Here is a 20,465-nt window from a genome sequence, read left to right on the forward strand (position 1 = left end):
CCTGTAGTGACTCACGTTTATCACGAGAACACGACTGGTTTAATAAAAACAATTATTATTATAACCAACTGTACCAGTGCTTGTTTTAATGTGCCTTTGTTTAACTGTGCTAATTACAGCCATTTTGTGCTTCCATTACCTTCCATCATTGTTCCGCGGTTTTTGGTACTGTTCGTACGTACTCCTGTCTTCTGCTTCCACTTGTACCATTCCTTGGCACGATCTCGGTATTCGTTCAATACCACGAGATCGCCAACGAAATAAATCTGGTTACGTTCAACCTCCGCCTTCTGATTTACCTGGCACGCGTTTCTTGGTAGCGGTGTTCATAGTTAATCTCAACTCGACGCCACGCTACATACCAGATACTATTATATGAATGTCACAGAGAAACTGTCACAAATTCAAATTGGAGAGGACTAAAATTTCTATGAAATACAAGGATAGCATGAAGTAGAACAGAACGGATATACGCATAAAAACTAACAAATCTATAAAAGTATACGTAACAGAAGACCTCAGTTAATTAAAAGTACAAAACCTCGAGCAAGATAAAAAGTTCTCACTATTCACATGTTGCACACCGTTTTTCCATCTTAATAGGAGCGAATTCACCTTGAATTAAACTATTCTTTGACATCAAAATACAAGCGCGAGGGATTCAGCCGCATCATGCTTTGTTAACTTGGAGATATTGTTTATTGAAAGATCCCCATCGGCGGTATATCAACACATGTAATCCCGCCGACTTCGAAGGTCAACCATTTAGTTGGTTTCTAGTCTTACATATGCTACAATATGTTTAGCTTATATTTCATTTTCTATGGCTGACGAACCAAATATATTAACAGACTCTTCAGTTGTTCCCTGTAAAAAGCGTAAGCAGGTATGGTTGTCACCCATTGATTTAAGTGTTGTCTTAAGATTGGAAAACCACAAAATCATGTTAAAAAAGCAGACCAGCTACTAAGAAAGTTAGAGAACCCAAACAATGCCTATCGCGTGAGTCTGTGTTATTGTCGTGTTAATTTTAAACTCTGTTCTGTTAATTATTCTGCAAACACATTTGTACCCATTGCAAATAATTTCGGTATTGCTCTTCAGATAGTCAGAATCCACTCCAAAGTTCCCAACCAAAATCATATTGTTCTTGGTTTCCCACACTTTCCGTCCGTTTCAGTGTGGTAAACTTCACATTCCTTTGCGAGATAATTCTCACCCAATGACAAATATTGGACAGAATGTGCTACACTAAGCCAATGGTGAACGTCCAGACAGCCCTAAAGTCATAGAGTATATAATCAAGATAGAGTTTCAAATGAGTGCAAGGAGTTAGAGCTATGGTTTTCATCACAAACTTACATCAGATAAAATATAAAATCTTAAGTTACATATTCTTAGAGGCTTTTTTTCATGATCAGTCACACACTTATCTTCTCTATCTCCTGCTTGCCTAAATGAGCTGAAACCTCAATGCTGTTTGGCAACATAGTACAGGACTGCTAACAGGCTCGTCTCATAAATTTCTATCGACCTAGAGTTTCCTACAGGTACGATTCTTAAGTCATGGCTCATAATAGTTCCAGTTATTATTATTTTTGAAAAACTTTGTGGTAGTTATTTCGCTTTCCTCATTTTATCACGTTTCTCTAAGGAACCCCTCGAATGTTTTAACAAGTAAAATCATCCCGAAAATCCGGATTCCTATAGCTTGTAAGCGTTTCCTACACTCACGTGAAGCGGCAACCAAGTAACTGGTCGTCTCCGATCATCAAGTTATTTAGAAGGAGTGAATCAATGTTTGTTTGATTTGAGGTAATAAAATAAGAGGTTATTTACCTCGACTAGTACTGGTGTTTTTTTTTCGAACCACTTGGTACGTCCCTATAGGTCATGTTTCCATTTTTACTCATTTGTATGCACATATGTACCAGATTATACTATGTATATAGCTTACTGGTTGTGGCTATAATATGACAGTTTGTGGTACACCTTAGAAATTAGCCGTGATAGATGATAAGTCCATTAAATGATGAACGAATTTTAGTTCTTATATTTATTTACTAAGTAACTTATAAGCATATTTATTCTTGATTTCAATCTAACAAGCATGTTATTTGTTGGAGCACCCATTCTTGTTTCCTGACACTTGTTCAATTGAGAGATTATGTGAGTAATTTGTTGTTAATTCTATTTACTTTGTATTTATGTAATCTTTCAAATTTCCTAGTTGATCTCTTGTGAATTCGATGAAAGTATCTTACAAATGTCTGGTTTATTGGCATCCTTGACATCGAAATTAGAAGCTAATTGGCAGTCGTCAACAATACAGTATTTAACTAATTCAAATGATCCTTTGGAGAGAAGTGTTTCGCAACAATTGCCACCTTTAATTCAACCGAAAACTGTTAGATTAAGTGGTCTCAATGGTTCTGTTCCTATCTCGTTTTCTTTCACTTGGACACGTTATCAACCAACAATAGACTTATCGACTAAAGAAAATGAATCCAAATCAACAGGTCTGATCATATTTATCTTAACGTTTCAAATGTTTTACACTTTAAGCAAATATTATGGTAGTTTATTCTGGAAGTAAACAAGCTTGTACCTCCCCTCGACACACATCTCGATTGCCTTTCAATTGTAATGTGGCAGTTTTTCAGCTTTTACTCTGAGTATAACTTGGGTTTGTGATGAATTTAGTGATTGTTTCTCAAGTAATAACATATTTCCGAAACTGATAATGGAGCAGTGGCTCAATTATTAGCTATTGCGTCATGGGTTCGAACCCGGATCTAGTAAACGAGGCATAAACAGCCATATGGTACTATTAGACTTAATGAAGTATCCCTGTTATTGCAAAGTCACATTTTTCTAGTGTATTCACTAAGTAATCAGTAAGTGTTCGTAGGTATACTCTTGACCAAATATATTAGCTAAATTCTTTAGACTATTCTCGATCTATTCAGTGCATTCCTAGAAAATGACTGTGAAGACGGTTGCTTAGGTCTACTCTATGTTCTGTGTGATCACTATCTGATTTGCCGACTTACACTTGATGACAACTTCAACGGTAACAAATTACTTTCTGATCAGAGAAAGATATACGGTTCTCCTAGCCGTGATAAAATTATAGTCCATAGTATGATTTTCTGTTTCAGGATATAAAAATATTAACACTCGACGGTTTAATAGAAAGTGAATTGTAGTACTTGATTACACCTATTACCCCTCATGTAACATACGCCGCCGACTAGGATTCTCAAACCACTTCTGTCCTCAACTCTCCTTTCCAATGTCTGTCTCCGATTCCCTGCGCTTGTGTTCTCTGGTTTTTGTCTTTTCCTTGTACCTCCAGGATTTCCAGTTAGGGCTTGCCTTGTGAAAAGGTCATAAGTAGACACGATTTTATTTATTTATTTGAACACATAAATATTGGTACAAAGGAGCACCGAATACATAGGCGCCACACAAGTCACTTGATTTGTGTGTGTGCGCTGTGGTACTGCCCGGGTTCCCAAACTGAACCAGGTGGTTTTCTTAGTGGACCATTCCTCGAGCCTTTGACCTGAGGGTCTAATCCACAATACAGTGGAGCAACATCAAGAGATGCAGTCCCATAGTAAACGGTGACCAACAATAATTTGGCGAACTTTTTGTTCCCTCGGGATCCTGGAGCCCATGTGCACCATTAGCTTGAAATGAGGGTTTCCCAACTCCCCTTGGTGAATCCTTTATATCAACCAACCCGGGTAAGGCGCCGGACATTCGTTTTCGATCCTCTCAGTTTCTCAAACAACAACCCCAATGTGAGAGGGAGGTGATTAGAACTTCCCTGACAGCGGCTGTATATGCGTGGCCATGTAAGAGCATTTGGAGAAGGCGAGCGGACTTTCCCCACCCTCGGTCGTACCAGGGTGTTTTGGAGGCAAATAGATATGAAACAAGCAACTACACTCCAGAATCTGAAGAGATGAATGGAAATTAAATGTATTTATCACCGATAACGTAGAATTTACTATAGATTTGTATTCATTTTCATAAATAGAGCAAGAAGAACCTTGCGTTTCGAAAATAAAAGAGATGGGAATAGTATCACTGGTATGATCATGGAAGGCATGTTGTAATGCTAGGCTTGAGATTTTGTAGGCGAGTGAAACATATATCCATACGCATCTCTGTCACCAGTTTGAGTCGCATCATCTAAAGTTTCCAAAGATTATTTTTTTCTGTCTTCCATTTCCATCCGCTTGTAATATGATTGAAATATAATTGTCTCATCATTTTAAAACAATGTTTATGTGTTTAAATAAATAAACTTTCCAACTCTCCCAGGTGGGTCCTCCGTACTCACTAATCCTGTTGCTTGCATAAATAACTCTTCTGCCATGAAAAGGAAGTGATTAGAGCGGCTTGGCAGTGGCTATATACATGTGGCCATATGAGGAGAAATTTTGAGACGATGAGTGGTTTATCCCCACCCTTGGCCATGCCAGGACATTTAGGGGCCTTCGCTTAGTAACATAGTTTTATCCAAAACCGAGTACATAAACATGTACTTAATAAATGAGCTACATCATTATTGTGATGTGTAACTTATTGCAGTCACATTTGATTGCATGCTTATCATTTTCTTAAAGTACTCTGACTAATTTGAGCAAGTGTAACTTAGCAGTCAGTAGTGACATCATGGACACTTGATTTTGAATCACCCTTTTAGTATGAGAGCTAGTGATTATCAAATTTAAATGAACTCATTCTCCAGGTACTTGGATATGAGCTACACTCTAAACATGAGGGCTAATGATACTACTACTCAGTTTCATAAACCAAAGTACGTGGCTCCAGCCTTGTATATGAGTTTAGTGGCTTAAAATCGAACATCTTAGTCATTAGGCCACCACTAGTAAGAAATTGTGTAGGGTTACGTAGACTACATTATATCGTGAAGTGCGGAGTTGAAGCCTAAAACCTAATAGGGTTCAAATTCAAACCTCAATAACTAGCCTTATATTCTTTTTGTTTACAATAAAATCAACCTCCATTATTTTTTTAAAAATCTCTTGTCTATCTTATTTTATTCTCATCATTCTATCTGTATTGCAGATGATGAAATGTTAAACATTAAACTTAATCCATTTATCGAACCTGAAGTTGTCATTCTGCTAACTGCTGATCAAATTAAAAATCTACTCATCAAATCGTCTAGTGATACTAAACAGAAAGTACACGAGGTATACTTCGTCTAAAATGTTGAATTTTTTCATAATTTTTTAATTACGGTAACTGGGTAGATGTAGCAGCGTGAAAAATGGCACAGTACTATTGGATTAAGTTATATTTCCTTCATAACTATATAAACGACAACCATATCAACACAAGTAAGAAAAGAAGCATGGAATTAATAATCATTGATGTACACTACATGGTTATCCTGCATCATTTCTTTAACCAGTTTAACGTCGTGTCAAATACTCAACTTTGACCGAAATTTACACCATTATCAATCTTTCCTACTTCTTGATGATTAGCTGTATCTTCGGTATGAAGTATAAAAGATCGGTTTGCTGTTGCTAATCGGTTATCCGTTTTTACTTTGAGAATAAATGACTGGATCCAGGGGGCTTGTAACACTTCGATTTGTATCGATTTCAAATAACCAACTTATACATGTTTTATTGAAATTAGGAATCGATCTAAGTTAGGCAACCAGTGAAAACCTGAAAGCACTAGACTGCCTTTTTGTACTAACATGTGACTCCTCATCAGTGTGAATTCACGACCCCGCGCTCAGTAATCGAACTCTGGACCTTCAGTCTCGCACACGTAAACTTATCCCCTAGACCACTTAGTCGGTGTCCAGTAGTGTACAAGTCTAACTCGAATCAATTCAAGATAATCTGTGAACATTTCCCATTGTCTTTGGTGGGTAGTTTCCTCACAGATTCCCACTCCAGTATTTCCACATTTTCACTGGTTATCTAACCTAGATTGGTTCGGGATTTCAATTTAACTCAGCAATCTCCACAATAACAATCATACATATTTATACACTTTAACAGTTGTAAAGCATTTTTCACCATATCTAGGTATATGTATTACAATTCGACACTTAACGTTGAGTCTCAGCAATATACTTTTAGTTTGTGGTGAGACGAAAGTGATTTTGTCGTTGTTACGATATCCTGCTCTTCGTGTACCAAATTTTAATCAACTAGATAATTAATTCCACAAACAGCTAAGACCCTGTATGCTAATAATAATCATGTAGTAACTAGTGATCAATTTCTAAAGATAGTTCTCGGAGTTCCAATCAAAAGCTGTGGCTAGGGTATCTCAACCATGTCAGATGTAAAGCATTTACTTACAGATGGCATTGGAAGATGGTTGTGCAATATTGTGAATTGATTTCATTTTGGTATGTAAACCACCGGATACTAACTCAGTGGTCTAAGGGTTAATTGCTTGTTGTGAGGCATCAAGGTCTTAGGTTCAATTCCTTATGAGGTAATTACTACTAAGGAGTCTTATACTAGGACGATAAAAGATGTTCACTGTTTCTTAATTGTCATTGGTTGTTTAACTAAGATCAGTCCGTGATATCGACTATAAAACTCAGTAATCTACACAATCCTCCTGTACCACTAGTTAGGAATTATTTTCTAATAGAAAAATCTACTCTTAACCATTTAGGCTTACTGTCTTCATTCATGTTTCTTGAAAATCCACATATATGTAGATGGTCGTCGATTTAATATTATTGACATTTATGTTTTCTGCAGTTATCATCAGTGTCATTCTTTTTCTCCTATTTCCATAGAACGCAAATCTTATTGCGTTTGGTACTAGTTTAATGAATTTGAAACGACCAGTTACCTGTATTTTCTTGACAGGGCCTACTTTTAAATCGAAGTAAGTTATATTTGTAATTTTGCAATCTTATTAATTTTAAGTGATTATATTTATATAATGTTTAAAGTATAACATTTTATTTATTTATTTGAACACATAAGCATTGGTACAAAGGGGCACCAAACACATATGCGCTACACAACAACGATGAGGTCAGCAGCAGATATCATCGATTTATGTGAGGGCTGGAATACTGCCCGGATACCCAGATCAGGTAGTTTTCTTAGTGGACCACTCCTCGAACATTTGACCTACAGGTTTAATCCACAAGACAGTGGAGCAACATCAGGAGATACAGTCCCATGGTAGCCGGTGACCAACACTTGGTCCATACGCCATTTGTTTCTTCAGGATCCTGGAGCCCATTTGCACCACTTGTTTGGAATGATGGTTTTCTAACTCCCCTAGGTAAATGTTTCATATTCACCAACCCGGTTAAAGCTCCGGACATTCGTTTTCGATCCTCTCAGTTTCTCAAACAACAACCCCAATGTGAGAGGGAGGTGATTAGAACTTCCCTGACAGCGGCTGTATATGCGTGGTCATGTAAGAACATTTGGAGAGGGCGAGCGGACTCTCCACCCTCGACCGTTTGGGGGGAATATAATATGGTTAAATCAAAAGTATAAAACATTAAGAGAACGGATATATCCATCGGTCATACACGATTATCTTAGGTAGTTTAATTAATAGTCACCTTTACCATATCGAAATGTGGTCATAACCGGTTGCAGTCTGATGAAACACGGTTGAGTCGCTTGTCAAATCATTCAGGTTAGTGGTCACATTGTAATTTAGTTGACGGAATTCTATCAGCACCAAGAATTAAACAAATATAGGATAGATAGAGTTGAGAAGATCTCAAAGTATCTAATCTTGTGACCGATTGTTAGTTTTTTTCTTAACGATAATAACGGGTACAGTTTTTCTAATCCTGATTTCTTCACTATCTACACTTTTTTGGTTGGCTGTTACCACTTCTAGTTTACTTGTTTTCTGCATTTCTGAAGTCCATGTTTTTAGTACTATATGTATTGAGTTGTTCGGTCTCGATTTGCCTTCGTCAAATATCACGTTTTCCTCTGCATCCCTGCCTTTTTAGTTTCCATCATTGAGGTTTACTGTTAAACAGTTGCATGTATCAATTGCCGCTTTATTGGGTTAGCAATATGTTCCATTCGTGCCCAAACTGAAGCAGGTGATTTTCTTAGGGAACTACTCGCCGAGCCTTTAACCTAAAGGTCTTCTCCACAAGGCAGTGGGATGACGTCTGGGAATCCAATCCCCTGGTAAACGATGACCAAAAATAGGTTCATACAGCACTTGTTCCCTCATGATCCTAGAGCCCATGTACACCATTGGTTCAGAATCAGAGTTTTTTAACTCTCCTAGGTACATCCTCCGTACTCACCAACCCTGTTGAATCGCATGACACCCGCTTTCAGTTCTTTCACCTGCATAAACAACTCTTCTATCGTGAGACGGTAGTGATTTAGGGTTTGCTTGATAGTAGCTATATACACGTGGTCATATGAGGGATTTTCAGAAGGTGAGCGGGTTGTCCCTGCCTTCGGCCATACTAGGGCATTCGATTGAAGTGAGCTATAATTAAATCATTCATAAACATAATGAAGGTCCCGTAATCAAACCATCTCTCTCGGAAAACTCAGAAACATAAGTAGCCAAATAAGCTGTAAACCTTCATCTTTTCGAGGAAATTGTACGATAATAAACTAGTTACTCATAAGTAGTGTCACTGTAATACACAAATCTCATCCATCATTAAATGCTAACCAGATTTGAGAGCTTAACAACTGGAAGTATTTGTTCATCTACTGATCACTTTTTACTGTCACACCATTGTATACTGCAAAAATGATACTGATTTACATTTGTTTGCCCTTTCATGTTTTCGCACTCAGAACCAACCATTTGTCATCATCATCATCAAAGAATATTTCTTCATCGTATATGTCAATTAATGAATTATGCGCTGAACTACAATTAAATTGGCATGTACACAGTACTCGTGTCACATCAAATTTACATGATGTTGCTATGATTTTAAATGCGATTACACGATCGTTGGCGGAAAGGCAATTCAAGTAAGATCCTTCTTTCTATAGTGAATTCCTCTTATTGTCGTTTTAAATACAGTTTATAATCACAGAAAACTGTTTTAATCACTTAATTGAACATGAACTGGTTATTCTTGTTTGTACATCAATAAATTCCCTGTCTCTTGTCAAATTATTTTCTACTTAATGTATCAGTCAACTACAACGTAGGACCAGGCACATATATGCATCGGTCCAAGTTGTCATTCCTCATTAATACAACAAGATGAACACTAGATTCATAGAAGTAGTTAATTCAGTGGTGGTAACATATAAAAGAAAGATTGCATATAATGACATAGTACAGGAAGAAAGATATAAAGCAATTTTAATCTTATAGTTTAAGGGGAGTCAAAGAGTGTATACACCTACGCCATTTTGATCGATTCTGAGCCATGTCACCCAGAGTCTCCAGCCATTGGTTATAATAGTCGCATGGACCCCAACCAAGTAACCTGCATCTACCAACATGGCTCAAACTAGAGATTAATGGCTTAAAGGCCTGATGCCACGTTTTGGTTTGACCACCCCGAGCTCTGCTTAATGTAAAGCAAACTATTGATCTAAAACAATAACATGTGAAGTTACCTACAGAATAGTTGAATTATGGTCAGTAGTGGAATCCAGGATGTGCTCACCCATCGTATTTGTGATTTGTCAACTGAATGTATGGATATTCCGGTGTTGATGTTCACATTCAAACTGAAAGCCTATAGCTCACTGCATACACCCAACTCGTTAGCCATTAATTTGCTTAATTCTGATAGTCACTCAGTCAGTCAGCTACAACGTAGGACCAGGCACATATGTACATCGGTTCAAGTTGCCATACCTCATTAGCACAACAAAATGAACACTGGATTCATAGAAGTAGTTAATTCAGTGGTGGTAATATATAAAAGAAAGATTGCATATAATGACATAGTACAGGAAGAAAGAATCAGTTGGTAGAAAGAAAGATATGAAGCGATTTCAATCTTCCAACAGCACTCAAGACCACTGATAGTCATTCGCTTATTCAATGAGTATAATGTTTACATCATCATCATTAGTAGTATGTGGTTTGAGTTATCCAAATTATTAATATTTACGACTTCATTTTAAACAGTTTTTGTTAGCATATTTGCATCTTGTATAAATTAATCAAAATGGTTCTACTGAGGTCGATTCGCACGAGATGCATATTTCTATGCCGCCAAGAACTGATCAACATTTTGTTAAGGATGCTAGATCCTTAGAAATCACTTATTAATTTTATTTTGAAAATTTGAATTCCTCATTTTTGCGCTAAAAGCGCCCACTTTCACCTTCAGATTGTATTTCCCACTTGGAAGAACCTGAAATGGCTTTGATTTGTTACCTCTTTTAATATGCTATTTTGTGACGTTTCCCAAGGACATTTTTATACTTGATATACACTATTGATTCGTGTGTTTGTTCGTTCGTGCTTCCGACTGCTTGTGGAATATACTCCCCCCCCCAACTGAATCTGGTCTTCTCCCTCTCGTTAGCAGAGCTGGGGCGCATAGGAATATTTTAGTTTGTCCTGTCGTTGTATTGCTGATCCTCCGTTTCTCCTTTTATCACAGATTAATATTAATGTTTAGGACTTTGTTAAGTCAACAGGGTATTGGACATTGTTTCATCTTATTTTTTACATCTGTATGAAGTTGAAAAGCGTAAAATATTGATTTTTCTAAATGAACAGTAACACTTGAAGACAAAATGCTTCGAAAGTTGTAGATTTCAATGAAGATAGTTAATCATCAATTTCAGGATTTTTGTTTACAGTTATTCGACAGTGATTTTAGTTCTTGATTGAAGATATTTTCGAAATTACTCCTCAGCATAAATTGTTTCATTCTATGATAGTTGAAAACAATTGGCTCAATGGTTAAGGCTTTTAACTGTGTTACTGAGTTTCAGGTTCGAACTATGCTCCACTTACTTCAGTTTGTACTAGTGTCTACAGAATGTGGCCACAAATGCCCTGGTACTTCTGAGGGTTGGGAGGGTCAGCTCTCTCCAAATGCTCTCGCATGGCCACGCTTACATAGTCACTCACGGTGGGAGTGTTGTTTACGAAATTAAGAGGATCGAAAACGAAGGTCCAGTGCTTTAACCGGGTTGGTGGACATAAAGGATTCACCAACGGGAGTTGGAAAACCCTCATTCCAAACAAGTGGTGCAAATGGGCTCCAGGATCCTGAGAGAACAAAAGGTGTGTCAACCTATTGTTGATCACCGTCTACGATGGGACTGCATCTCTTGACGTTGCTTCACTGTCTTGTAGATTAAATCTGTAGGTCAAATGTTCGAGGAATGGTCCACTAAGAAAACCACCTGGTTCGGTTTGGGAACCCAGGCATTATCACAGCCCACACGCGAATCGAATGAAGTGTGGTGCATATGTATTTGGTGGTTCCTTATACCAATGTTTACGTGTTTAAATCATATAAATAAATAAATAAAGGATATGGTTTTTAGCTAAGTACACATAAATATACACTTGGTAAGAAAGCTAATAGAAATAGATGAATAAATGCCATTACCTTCTACCATCTTTGTTTTCTATTATATAGGCAAGGACGTTTAGAACGAGATGAAGGACTATCATTTCTACCAAATACTGTGCACAAAGGTTTGAGCGGTTGTGCTTCGCGTGGTCGTGGTCCTGGTAAAGCACCAATTACTATAAACAATGATTCAGAATCACTGACTGCTAATCAAGAACAAAATTTACATTTATGGTCTAGTCGAGTATGGCTGGGTCAACTAGGTCAGTGGCGTGGACTAACTGGTGAAATTGCTCACGCTATAACTTTGGTATATCCAACTATAAGATCATTCTATAATGCATGCAAATTAGCGGAAAGTCAATCAAACAATCAAGGTAAATTTGATCTGTCCCTGTTTTCCAAACAAATTGAAATACTTATAAGCAGAGTTATGTAGTGGCTAGCAGTGGGGCCCAGGGCATGAGTTTCGCCCTAATTGGGACTCGTCAGTTGTATGTACCTGCACCTGTGTTGATAGTCACACCGGAATTTGAACCCAGTATCTTATACTTAAAATGTCCAACGCGTGATCTATTTAGTTATTAAATTCAAACAGACACTGGCTTGCTCAGTGGAATGAATTAATTGGAATTCTTTTAGTATACTAACTAAATGCCACTCTGTTAAAAACATGGAATTCTTTATTATATTGCTCGCACGATCGGATTGTAGGACCCATTAATAAACCAGTTCACCTTATGATGATTAGACCAATGACTAGAAAAGCCTACGTTCTCCTTCAAACCCCACTAACCAGTTACAAAACGAGTACAACAAACAAAGAAACCTTCTATTAATATATTGTCCTTCCTAATCAAAACCTCAGAAATACATATATTACTTATATGACTACATTATCCTATTCTAATGTTAAATCACATTTTCATTCAACTTATCCAGCCATTAAATAATGTTTCTTCACTTTTATCATTAAGAAATGAATATTATCATGCAAAAAATCCGTGTACATTAAGGGAAATGAGCTATGCCTTTTTGGGGAGAGAGAGAACTACTGTTTCGTTTCCTCCTCTATTTAAATGTTCTTTTTAGTCTCACATATTATTTGGATATACCATATTATCTATATTAATTGTTACTCTGGTTGTCAGAAGAGTTCATTGGTCTCATGACATCTAGAGAATCTCGGCTTTCACCATGAAGTGTCATAAGTCTTTTTGTCTGTAGTCATTGATTTTTAAGCAAAATTCTTTTTTACGGTTTGGGGTTACTAACCCCATGCCTAACCCTCCTCTTATACATCGGCTTCGAAACGGTGGTGTAACCCTAGAGTGGCTCTAGGCGTAGTTACTATCTGCCTAGTACAACTCAATACGTCACGTGTACTGAACCATACTTTTTGTATGCAAGTTAATGACCCAACTTTCAAACAGATGTATATGAAGTGAGAAGGGCTTTTTATTTGTTAAATCAAACGTTATGAACGTCCATTGTTTAAATCATTAAATCATATCAATTAGTCCAATCAACTTAGAACTTGGCATAGATGTGTATTGACCCAGATTGCCATACCTAATTCGCGCGACGAAATGAATAGTAAAGTCAATCGATATATTGTAGTAGCAGTGTTGCCGACAATAAATAAATACTGGAATTCAAAATCGAGAAAAATATTAAGAGTGGATGCATCTACACCATTATGAAAGATTCTAAGTCATATCAACCAAAGTTTCCAACCACTGGTCATGATTATCACAGATCACAAGTAATTTACATTTACCATGTGCTCACTAGTAACTAGCTTCGTGAGGGAATTCTCGGAGTTCTAGTGAGAAGCTGTGACCAGTGGAGCTAATCCATCGGGTAGAGACAGGTATCTACCTCAGTATAATGGAAGATTGTTGCGCAATTTCATGGATTGGTTGAAGTTAGACATTAACACCATTGGATGCCGGCCGGCTCAGTAGTCTAAAGGTTAAGTGTTCGCGCGCGAGACTGAAGGCCCTGTGTTCGAATCTCGCTTGCGGAATTGTGGATGCGCACTGCTGAGAATTCGCACAATCGGACGAAACGGCCATCCAGTACTTCCAAGTTTTCAATGGTGATCTAACATCGATCGGTTCATGATCTCAATCAAAAAACGTAATAATCTTCACAATCCTATACTGATAATCTACATCTATTAGTGTAGCCGAAACCCAGGAGTCAGTGATCTTACGAACTGGAACTAGTCAGCTTTCTTCCAACCTACTTCTACATCAATAAACATTGCCTGTCGATGATGATTAATAAGACAGTGAACATCATATACAGTTCCTTGAAATGTCATTTTGTTGAATTGTCTTTAGCAAAAAGAGTATTTCAATTCACATTGTTTACTGAATATAAAAGCGATGTTTGTTATGGATCTTTCATTCACTTTTCTGTTCTATACTATTCAGGTACAAATTATCAAGCAACACTTTCATCATCTAATCAATTTACAGGACAAAAATATATTCATCCATTTGAAATAGGATTAGCCAATTTAGAAATACGTCGTGGTGTTGGTGTTTTATCAACAAAAAGACGTTTAGGTCCTGAATTTGCTAGACGTCTAATTAAATTATTCACATCAAAGAATCCAGATGAAATTGTCAATTAAGTTTAGAGAATGCAATTTGTTTATTTTCGAACAAATTTATTTTGTACTACTATAATTCAAATTCAGTAGTATTATTATTATCTCATCAAGTATTCTCCTCAATGGTTTATGACACTTCGTGTTAACTTGTAAATAGATAACAGTTTTACGTCAAATTTGTTCATCTCAGCTTCTGGGAATGTGTACAGAGTTCTCTTATTTCCATTATATGAAATTTTGCTATGACTAGTTATATTTTTTATTTAAACTCATAAAGATTGGCACAAAGAGCCACCAAATACACATGCGTCACACTTCATCATTTGATTTATGTAAGTAATGTAATACTGCCCGGATGCCCAAATCGAAGCAGGTGGTTTTCTTAGAGGGCCAAACCCAGAGCCTTCGACCTAAAGGTCTAATCCACAAGTTGATGGAGAAACTTTAAGAGATGCAGTCCCATGATAGCCGGTGACCAACAATAGGTTCATGCATCATTTGTTCCCTCAGAACCCTAGAGCCCATGTGCACCATTGATTTGGAATGAGGGTTTCCCAACCCCCATGAATGGATCTTCTATATCCACCATCCCGGGTAAAGCTCCAGAGATTCGTTTCCGATCCTGTCAATTTCGTAAACAACAATCCTACCGTGGGAGAGGAGTGGGTAGGACTTTCCCGGGAGTGGCTATGTAAGCATGGCTATGCAAGAGCATCTGGAGAGAGAGAGAGAGAGTCGACTCTCTCCACCCTTGGCAATACCAGAGCATTCGCAGGCAATGATATTTTTATGCTGTGTATGTTGTTTTAGTGGTCAATATTTTATAAATTAAGCGAAGAAGCTATGATTTTCAATCGTTTTCATCTCCATATTGTGGCTATTAAAAATTTCGTTTGATGCAGTATATTCTTAGGCGGATTGACTCTATTTTTACAAGTATTTAGGTAAAATTGCGTAATGGCCATTATCCGACACCTAGAAATTCAAATCATCTTCGTTGCACAAGTCAGTGGTTATTAGAACATAGTATGTAAGTGGTTAACATGTTAAACGTTTAAGACAAAAGCTACGGGGTTTCGAACTACAGTTTGGGCATCTATTGTAATATTTCCTATGTAGGACAAAACGGAGTTTTGGCTCGACTTTGCTAACTACATTTGGTCTTTAAAATTGAGTTTATGATGTACGGAAAAATGATAATATCCAGTTGTGTGAACCTCGGTCAATTAAACTTAAGTGCTTAAATCAATATATAACATGATTAATTGAATATCACTGAAACTATTTGTTTAATATACATCATTTTAGTGTTAGAGTTTAATACTTTTATCATATGAATTACACTTACCGAATCATACGTTTACCAACAGCTTTTCATATGACCTTCATTTGAGTTATGTAATATCTTGGGTTTGTATTGACTTTTCAATGATGTCATTTACTTAATTCTGTACACATAGAGGTGTTGCATCATCAAGAAATCCTGAACTGATCCAAGCTACATCATTAAAAGCCTGAAAGGGAGCTTCATCTTAGTATGGGACTCCTCAATGATAATACCTATCCACGATTCTTGCACGCGGTAATTGGACCAAAGACCTTGTATTTTGTGCACAAACGTTTAACCTCTAGACCACTAAGCCGTTATCCAACAGTTTTCAATGGTGGTTTAACTTAGATCGTTCCGAGATTTCAATGAAAGTCAACTACTTCCATAATCCTATACGTACAAGGTTATCAATGGTTTTTAAGCATCAAATATAAGTTCTATGATATTTTTAAAGGTAATTAGAAGTAGTAATCTGAAAATAATTTGTAGAAGGATGGTTGCTGATTTCATGAATGAGGATTTAAAAAGATCGTAAAATTAGTACAGATGAGTAAAACCATAAAATGGAATATGAGATAGAGCATACCTTCTTTGAACAGAAAGGTAAAGCTTGAATTATCGACTTGTCAAAGTTACATCTATTAAGAATTTCTTCAAGTCACTTCTTCCAAATTTGTGAATGATCTTCAATTATTATATCAGCACATGATTAAATGCGCAGATATCATACTATTGACTGGCTTGCATTTACTTTCAGATAGTTATTACAATGTAATGATTGTATATTCGTTTAGAAAATGATCGATGAGGATGCTTTAATGGGAAGTTTATCCTTGATGCACCATCTTTTAGAAAGACAGTAATTGCTGGAGAAGACAATTCCATACACCACTGAATTGTCTGTGTACGTTATTCGTCATTTATTGACCACGGTTAAGTGTACCATTAAAAACTAGGTAACTTTTGTTTTAATATTATTGTACACAATGAATAGAAGGATGATTCAAGGTGATTATTATTGATTCTGTTGAGCTATTTGTTTAAAATGGTCCAGTTGTGAAACTTCTGAGTGTCATTCTAAACAAAACTTATCCCCATTTCAGACTGAATATTGGACATTTATGAAGGATAGTTTTATTAGTCTGACGAATTTGACATGAACAATAACAATTCACAATCCTTTCTCTCTCTCTTAATCTTGTTATTATTCAACAGGTTGAAAGATTAGTAAATTTAATAATGTCTCCGAGTTTTCATTACTATTGCGGATACACCTTGTTCAGTGAGCATCAATAGAGAAGGAACCTAGTTCATTCAAATCCTTACATTGAATGTCATCAGTTATCACAAGTATTTAATGTCTTTAGTCTTTGTGGTGTCCAAAGAAAAAAATACAGTACTAATGATATACTTAACATAGAACGAATGTGTACGGGTTAGATATCCAAAGTGCAAGTAGCTGTCCTTAAATTTTTTTCATAACTTCAAACTACTTGTAAGTAGACAATCAATCAAAATCTTAATAATCTCCACAACCCCTATACTAATAATTAACATGTGCTCACTAATGACTAACTTCGTGAGGGAATTCTCGGAGTTCTAGTGAGAAGCCGTGACCAGTGGAGCTAATTTGTGTCGGGTAGAGACAGGTATCTACCTCAGTACAATGGAAGATGGTCTCGCAATTTCGTGGATTGATTGAAGTTAAACATTACCACCATTGGATGACGGCCAGCTCAGTGGTCCAGTAGGTTAATCGTTCGTGCACGAGACCGAAGGGCTTGAATACCGCGAGCGGGATCATGGATGCGCACTGCTGAGGAGTCGCACAATACGACGAAACGGTTTTTCAAGTTTTCAATGGTGATCTAACATCAATCGGTTCATGATTTCAATCAAAAAGATAAGAAAAAATATTTGGCCAACCTTGAGTTAATGAGTTATCGTTAAAGGGTGCACACCATCATGATAATTATCTATTATTGAAGTGCTTTTATGAAGACTGTTCATAACTTCAAGATATTTTTTTTATGAACTGAAGTCAGTTTAAGCAGTGAACAATTGTTTTATTTGGTAGTTGAATTCATTAGTCAGTTAAAGCTAAACCGCCATGGGAAACCTGTAACCGCTGGACGGCCGTTTCGTCCTAATGTGGGACTCCTCAGTAGTGAGCATCCACGATCTCACCCCACGAGATTCGAAGCCGGGACCTATCGGTTTTGCGCGAACGCTTAACCTCTAGAGCACTAAGCCGGCCGGCATCCAACAGTGTTAATGTCTAACTTCAACTAATCAACGATATTGAGCCACCGTACATCATTGTCTTCAGTGAGTTACTATCTCACAACAGACCCGATTGAACTCCACTGGTCACTGTTTCTCACTAGAACTCCAGGAAAGACCTCTCGAAGCCAGTCACTAGTAAGCATATGATGATTTTAATCAAAAGAGGTTTTGTGGATATTATAGTAATTTAATAGTTGAATTCAGGAGTCCCATAGTAAAACGAGACGGCCGTCCAATGATTTCAGGTTTTCCGTGGTGGTCTAGCTCTAATTAACTCATGAATTCAACTATTAAATTACTATAATATCCGCAAAACCCCTTTCTGATTATAATTGTTTTATTGTCATTTTCAACTTATCAGAATAATTTTAGATAACTTCACATCTCAGTGGATCATTCCCAACGACTAGTTAGCTAATTCTAGGTCCATATATCGTAATTCAATTTGTATGGCCTAATAAAATATAATCCCCTTGTAGTACTTATGACCTAAAGCTAATCTATTAAATATTGATTTACATTGATCAATCATTGTGCTAAGTAATAGAGACAACTGGTGGCATATAAACCAACAAATCCTTCACATACCTGGGAAGCATCATCGATGAACAAGGAGGTTCAGATTCAGACGTAAAGGCGAGGGTTGGCAAAGCAAGAGCCGCATTCCTTCAATTGAAGAACGTATGGAACTCAAAACAACTTTCAACCAGTATGAAAGTGGGGATCTTCAATACGAACGTCAAGGCAGTCCTACTGTACGGAGCTGAAACTTTGAGAACTACCACAACCATCATCAAGAATGTACAAGTATTTATAAATGGTTGTCTACGCAAGATACTCAACATCCATTGGCCGGATACTATCAGCAACAGCATACTATAGGAGAGAACAAACCAGATTCCAGGTGAAGAAGAAATTAGGAAAAGACGATGGAAATGGATAGGACATACATTACGCAAATCATCAAACTGCATCACGAAGCAAGCTCTGACTTGGAATCCTAAAGGGAAGTGGAAAAGAGGAAGGTCAAAGAACACATTACGTCGGGAAATAGAAGCAGATATGAAAAGGAACTGGAAAGTGTTGTAAAGGATTGCTCAGAACAGGGTTGGATGGAGAATGCTGGTGAGCGGCCTATGCTCCTTCACGAGAGGTGACAGGCGTCAGTAAGTAACATAAACCAACAAACTCTCGTTAATAAATATTACCATTAGAACTGTTAAACACTCATTATAAGGATAGATGAATGGTGGCTAGCAATCGAATTCAAGGCATACCTTTCGTCCCACCTGGGACTCGTCAGATGGATGTGCTTGTATCTCAGAGTTGATGTTCACTCTGGTACTCGAACCTTCTAACGAAAAATTATTCATTGTTGTTGTGATGTCTTCTCTTTTCTTTTCTTCTTCTTCTTCTTTTTTGTTGTTTATTTCAAATCATCAATTTTATTTTTCTTTTATCATCTTTCTATCTTATTGACTAATTAAATCATCTTCTATTCGTAATTATCATCCATAATTTACCCATATATGTGTGTATACATTATTATTATATAACAGAGAATGCAACACCTGCTGTGAAATGAACAATAATCACTATAGTCACTTCAATGGTGTTACGATGCTGATAATAATAATAAATGAACCAACCGATCAACTAACCAACGCCCCTGAACACAATAAAAACAGATCTTGTTACATAATTGAATCGTTAATTAAAATCAATGTGTTTTTTCTATGTGAATGATAAATTTATCATGTATCCATAAATAATAACCGTTATTTGAATAGAGTATAAGGGTTCGACTACAATTAGTCAGATCATATTCATTCAATTATTGTTTCTAGGACTAGGGGGAAAGAGTAATAATAAGAAGAAGAACAACAACAACAACAATAAATGTGACAACAATAATTGGTTTTTACTTCAAAGGAGATAATCAATAAAAAATTGAGTGATAATCTTCAGTATAAGATTGTGGTGATTGTTGGATTTCATTGAAATCATGTTAAGCCAACATTGAAAATCTGGAGGTACTATATGGTCGTTTTGTTATTGTGATAACTTGTAGCCTAATGCCCTATGAATTTATTTAAAAAGTAATGATACCGCCAATTAAAGAACAGTGATTTATCGATCGGACCAATGATGCATAAAACCCGTACGAGCAGTTTAGAGTCTTTACCGGTCCTGTTTAATCTTTGCCTGTTAAGTCCAGAATAGCAATCTCAGCCTCTAGGATATGATGAATAAGGCATTTCAGACATACTGGGTTTATATATCTAAACCAAATAGACCATATCATACCATAAAATAGAATATAACATTTGTACAAGATCTAGCCAATAGTGACTGTAATCACAGGAGACTGTAGTTGATAGACGAGGCATGACATAACAATGTTAAATCTTATAATAATAGTTCATAGATCAAAATAAAGCTTATAATAAAAGGAATATGAATATGAATAGTTTAGTTACTTAACAATTATACAATTAGGAAATATGTATAGTATTAATCCAGAAATAGATTCCAACAGTTACCATTCATTATTATCATCGGGATAATAACAGTCCTAGTATGGGACTACACTCAATAGTGCGCATTCACGATCTCACACATAATACTTGAATTCAGTATATTCTGTTTTTAATGGTTTTCTAGCTTAAATTGACTCATGA

The 20,465-nt window shown here is 36.6% G+C and overlaps 1 protein-coding gene across 1 annotated transcript; it reads left to right on the forward strand.

The window, feature by feature from the left end:
• Positions 1-823: 823 nt before the first annotated feature.
• On the forward strand, positions 824-16,367 carry EME1 (crossover junction endonuclease eme1; the record flags this gene model as incomplete). Its single annotated transcript, XM_012940656.3, has 8 exons — positions 824-886; positions 925-1,002; positions 2,231-2,519; positions 5,107-5,234; positions 6,821-6,912; positions 8,835-9,017; positions 11,612-11,922; positions 13,987-16,367. 8 exons carry the CDS (start codon positions 824-826, stop codon positions 14,187-14,189), a joined length of 1,347 nt encoding a protein of 448 aa, XP_012796110.2. The 3' UTR covers positions 14,190-16,367.
• Between the last annotated feature and the right edge of the window lie 4,098 nt (positions 16,368-20,465).

Source organism: Schistosoma haematobium, chromosome 5, assembly GCF_000699445.3.
Source record: "Schistosoma haematobium chromosome 5, whole genome shotgun sequence".
Taxonomy (NCBI): Eukaryota; Metazoa; Platyhelminthes; class Trematoda; order Strigeidida; family Schistosomatidae; genus Schistosoma; species Schistosoma haematobium.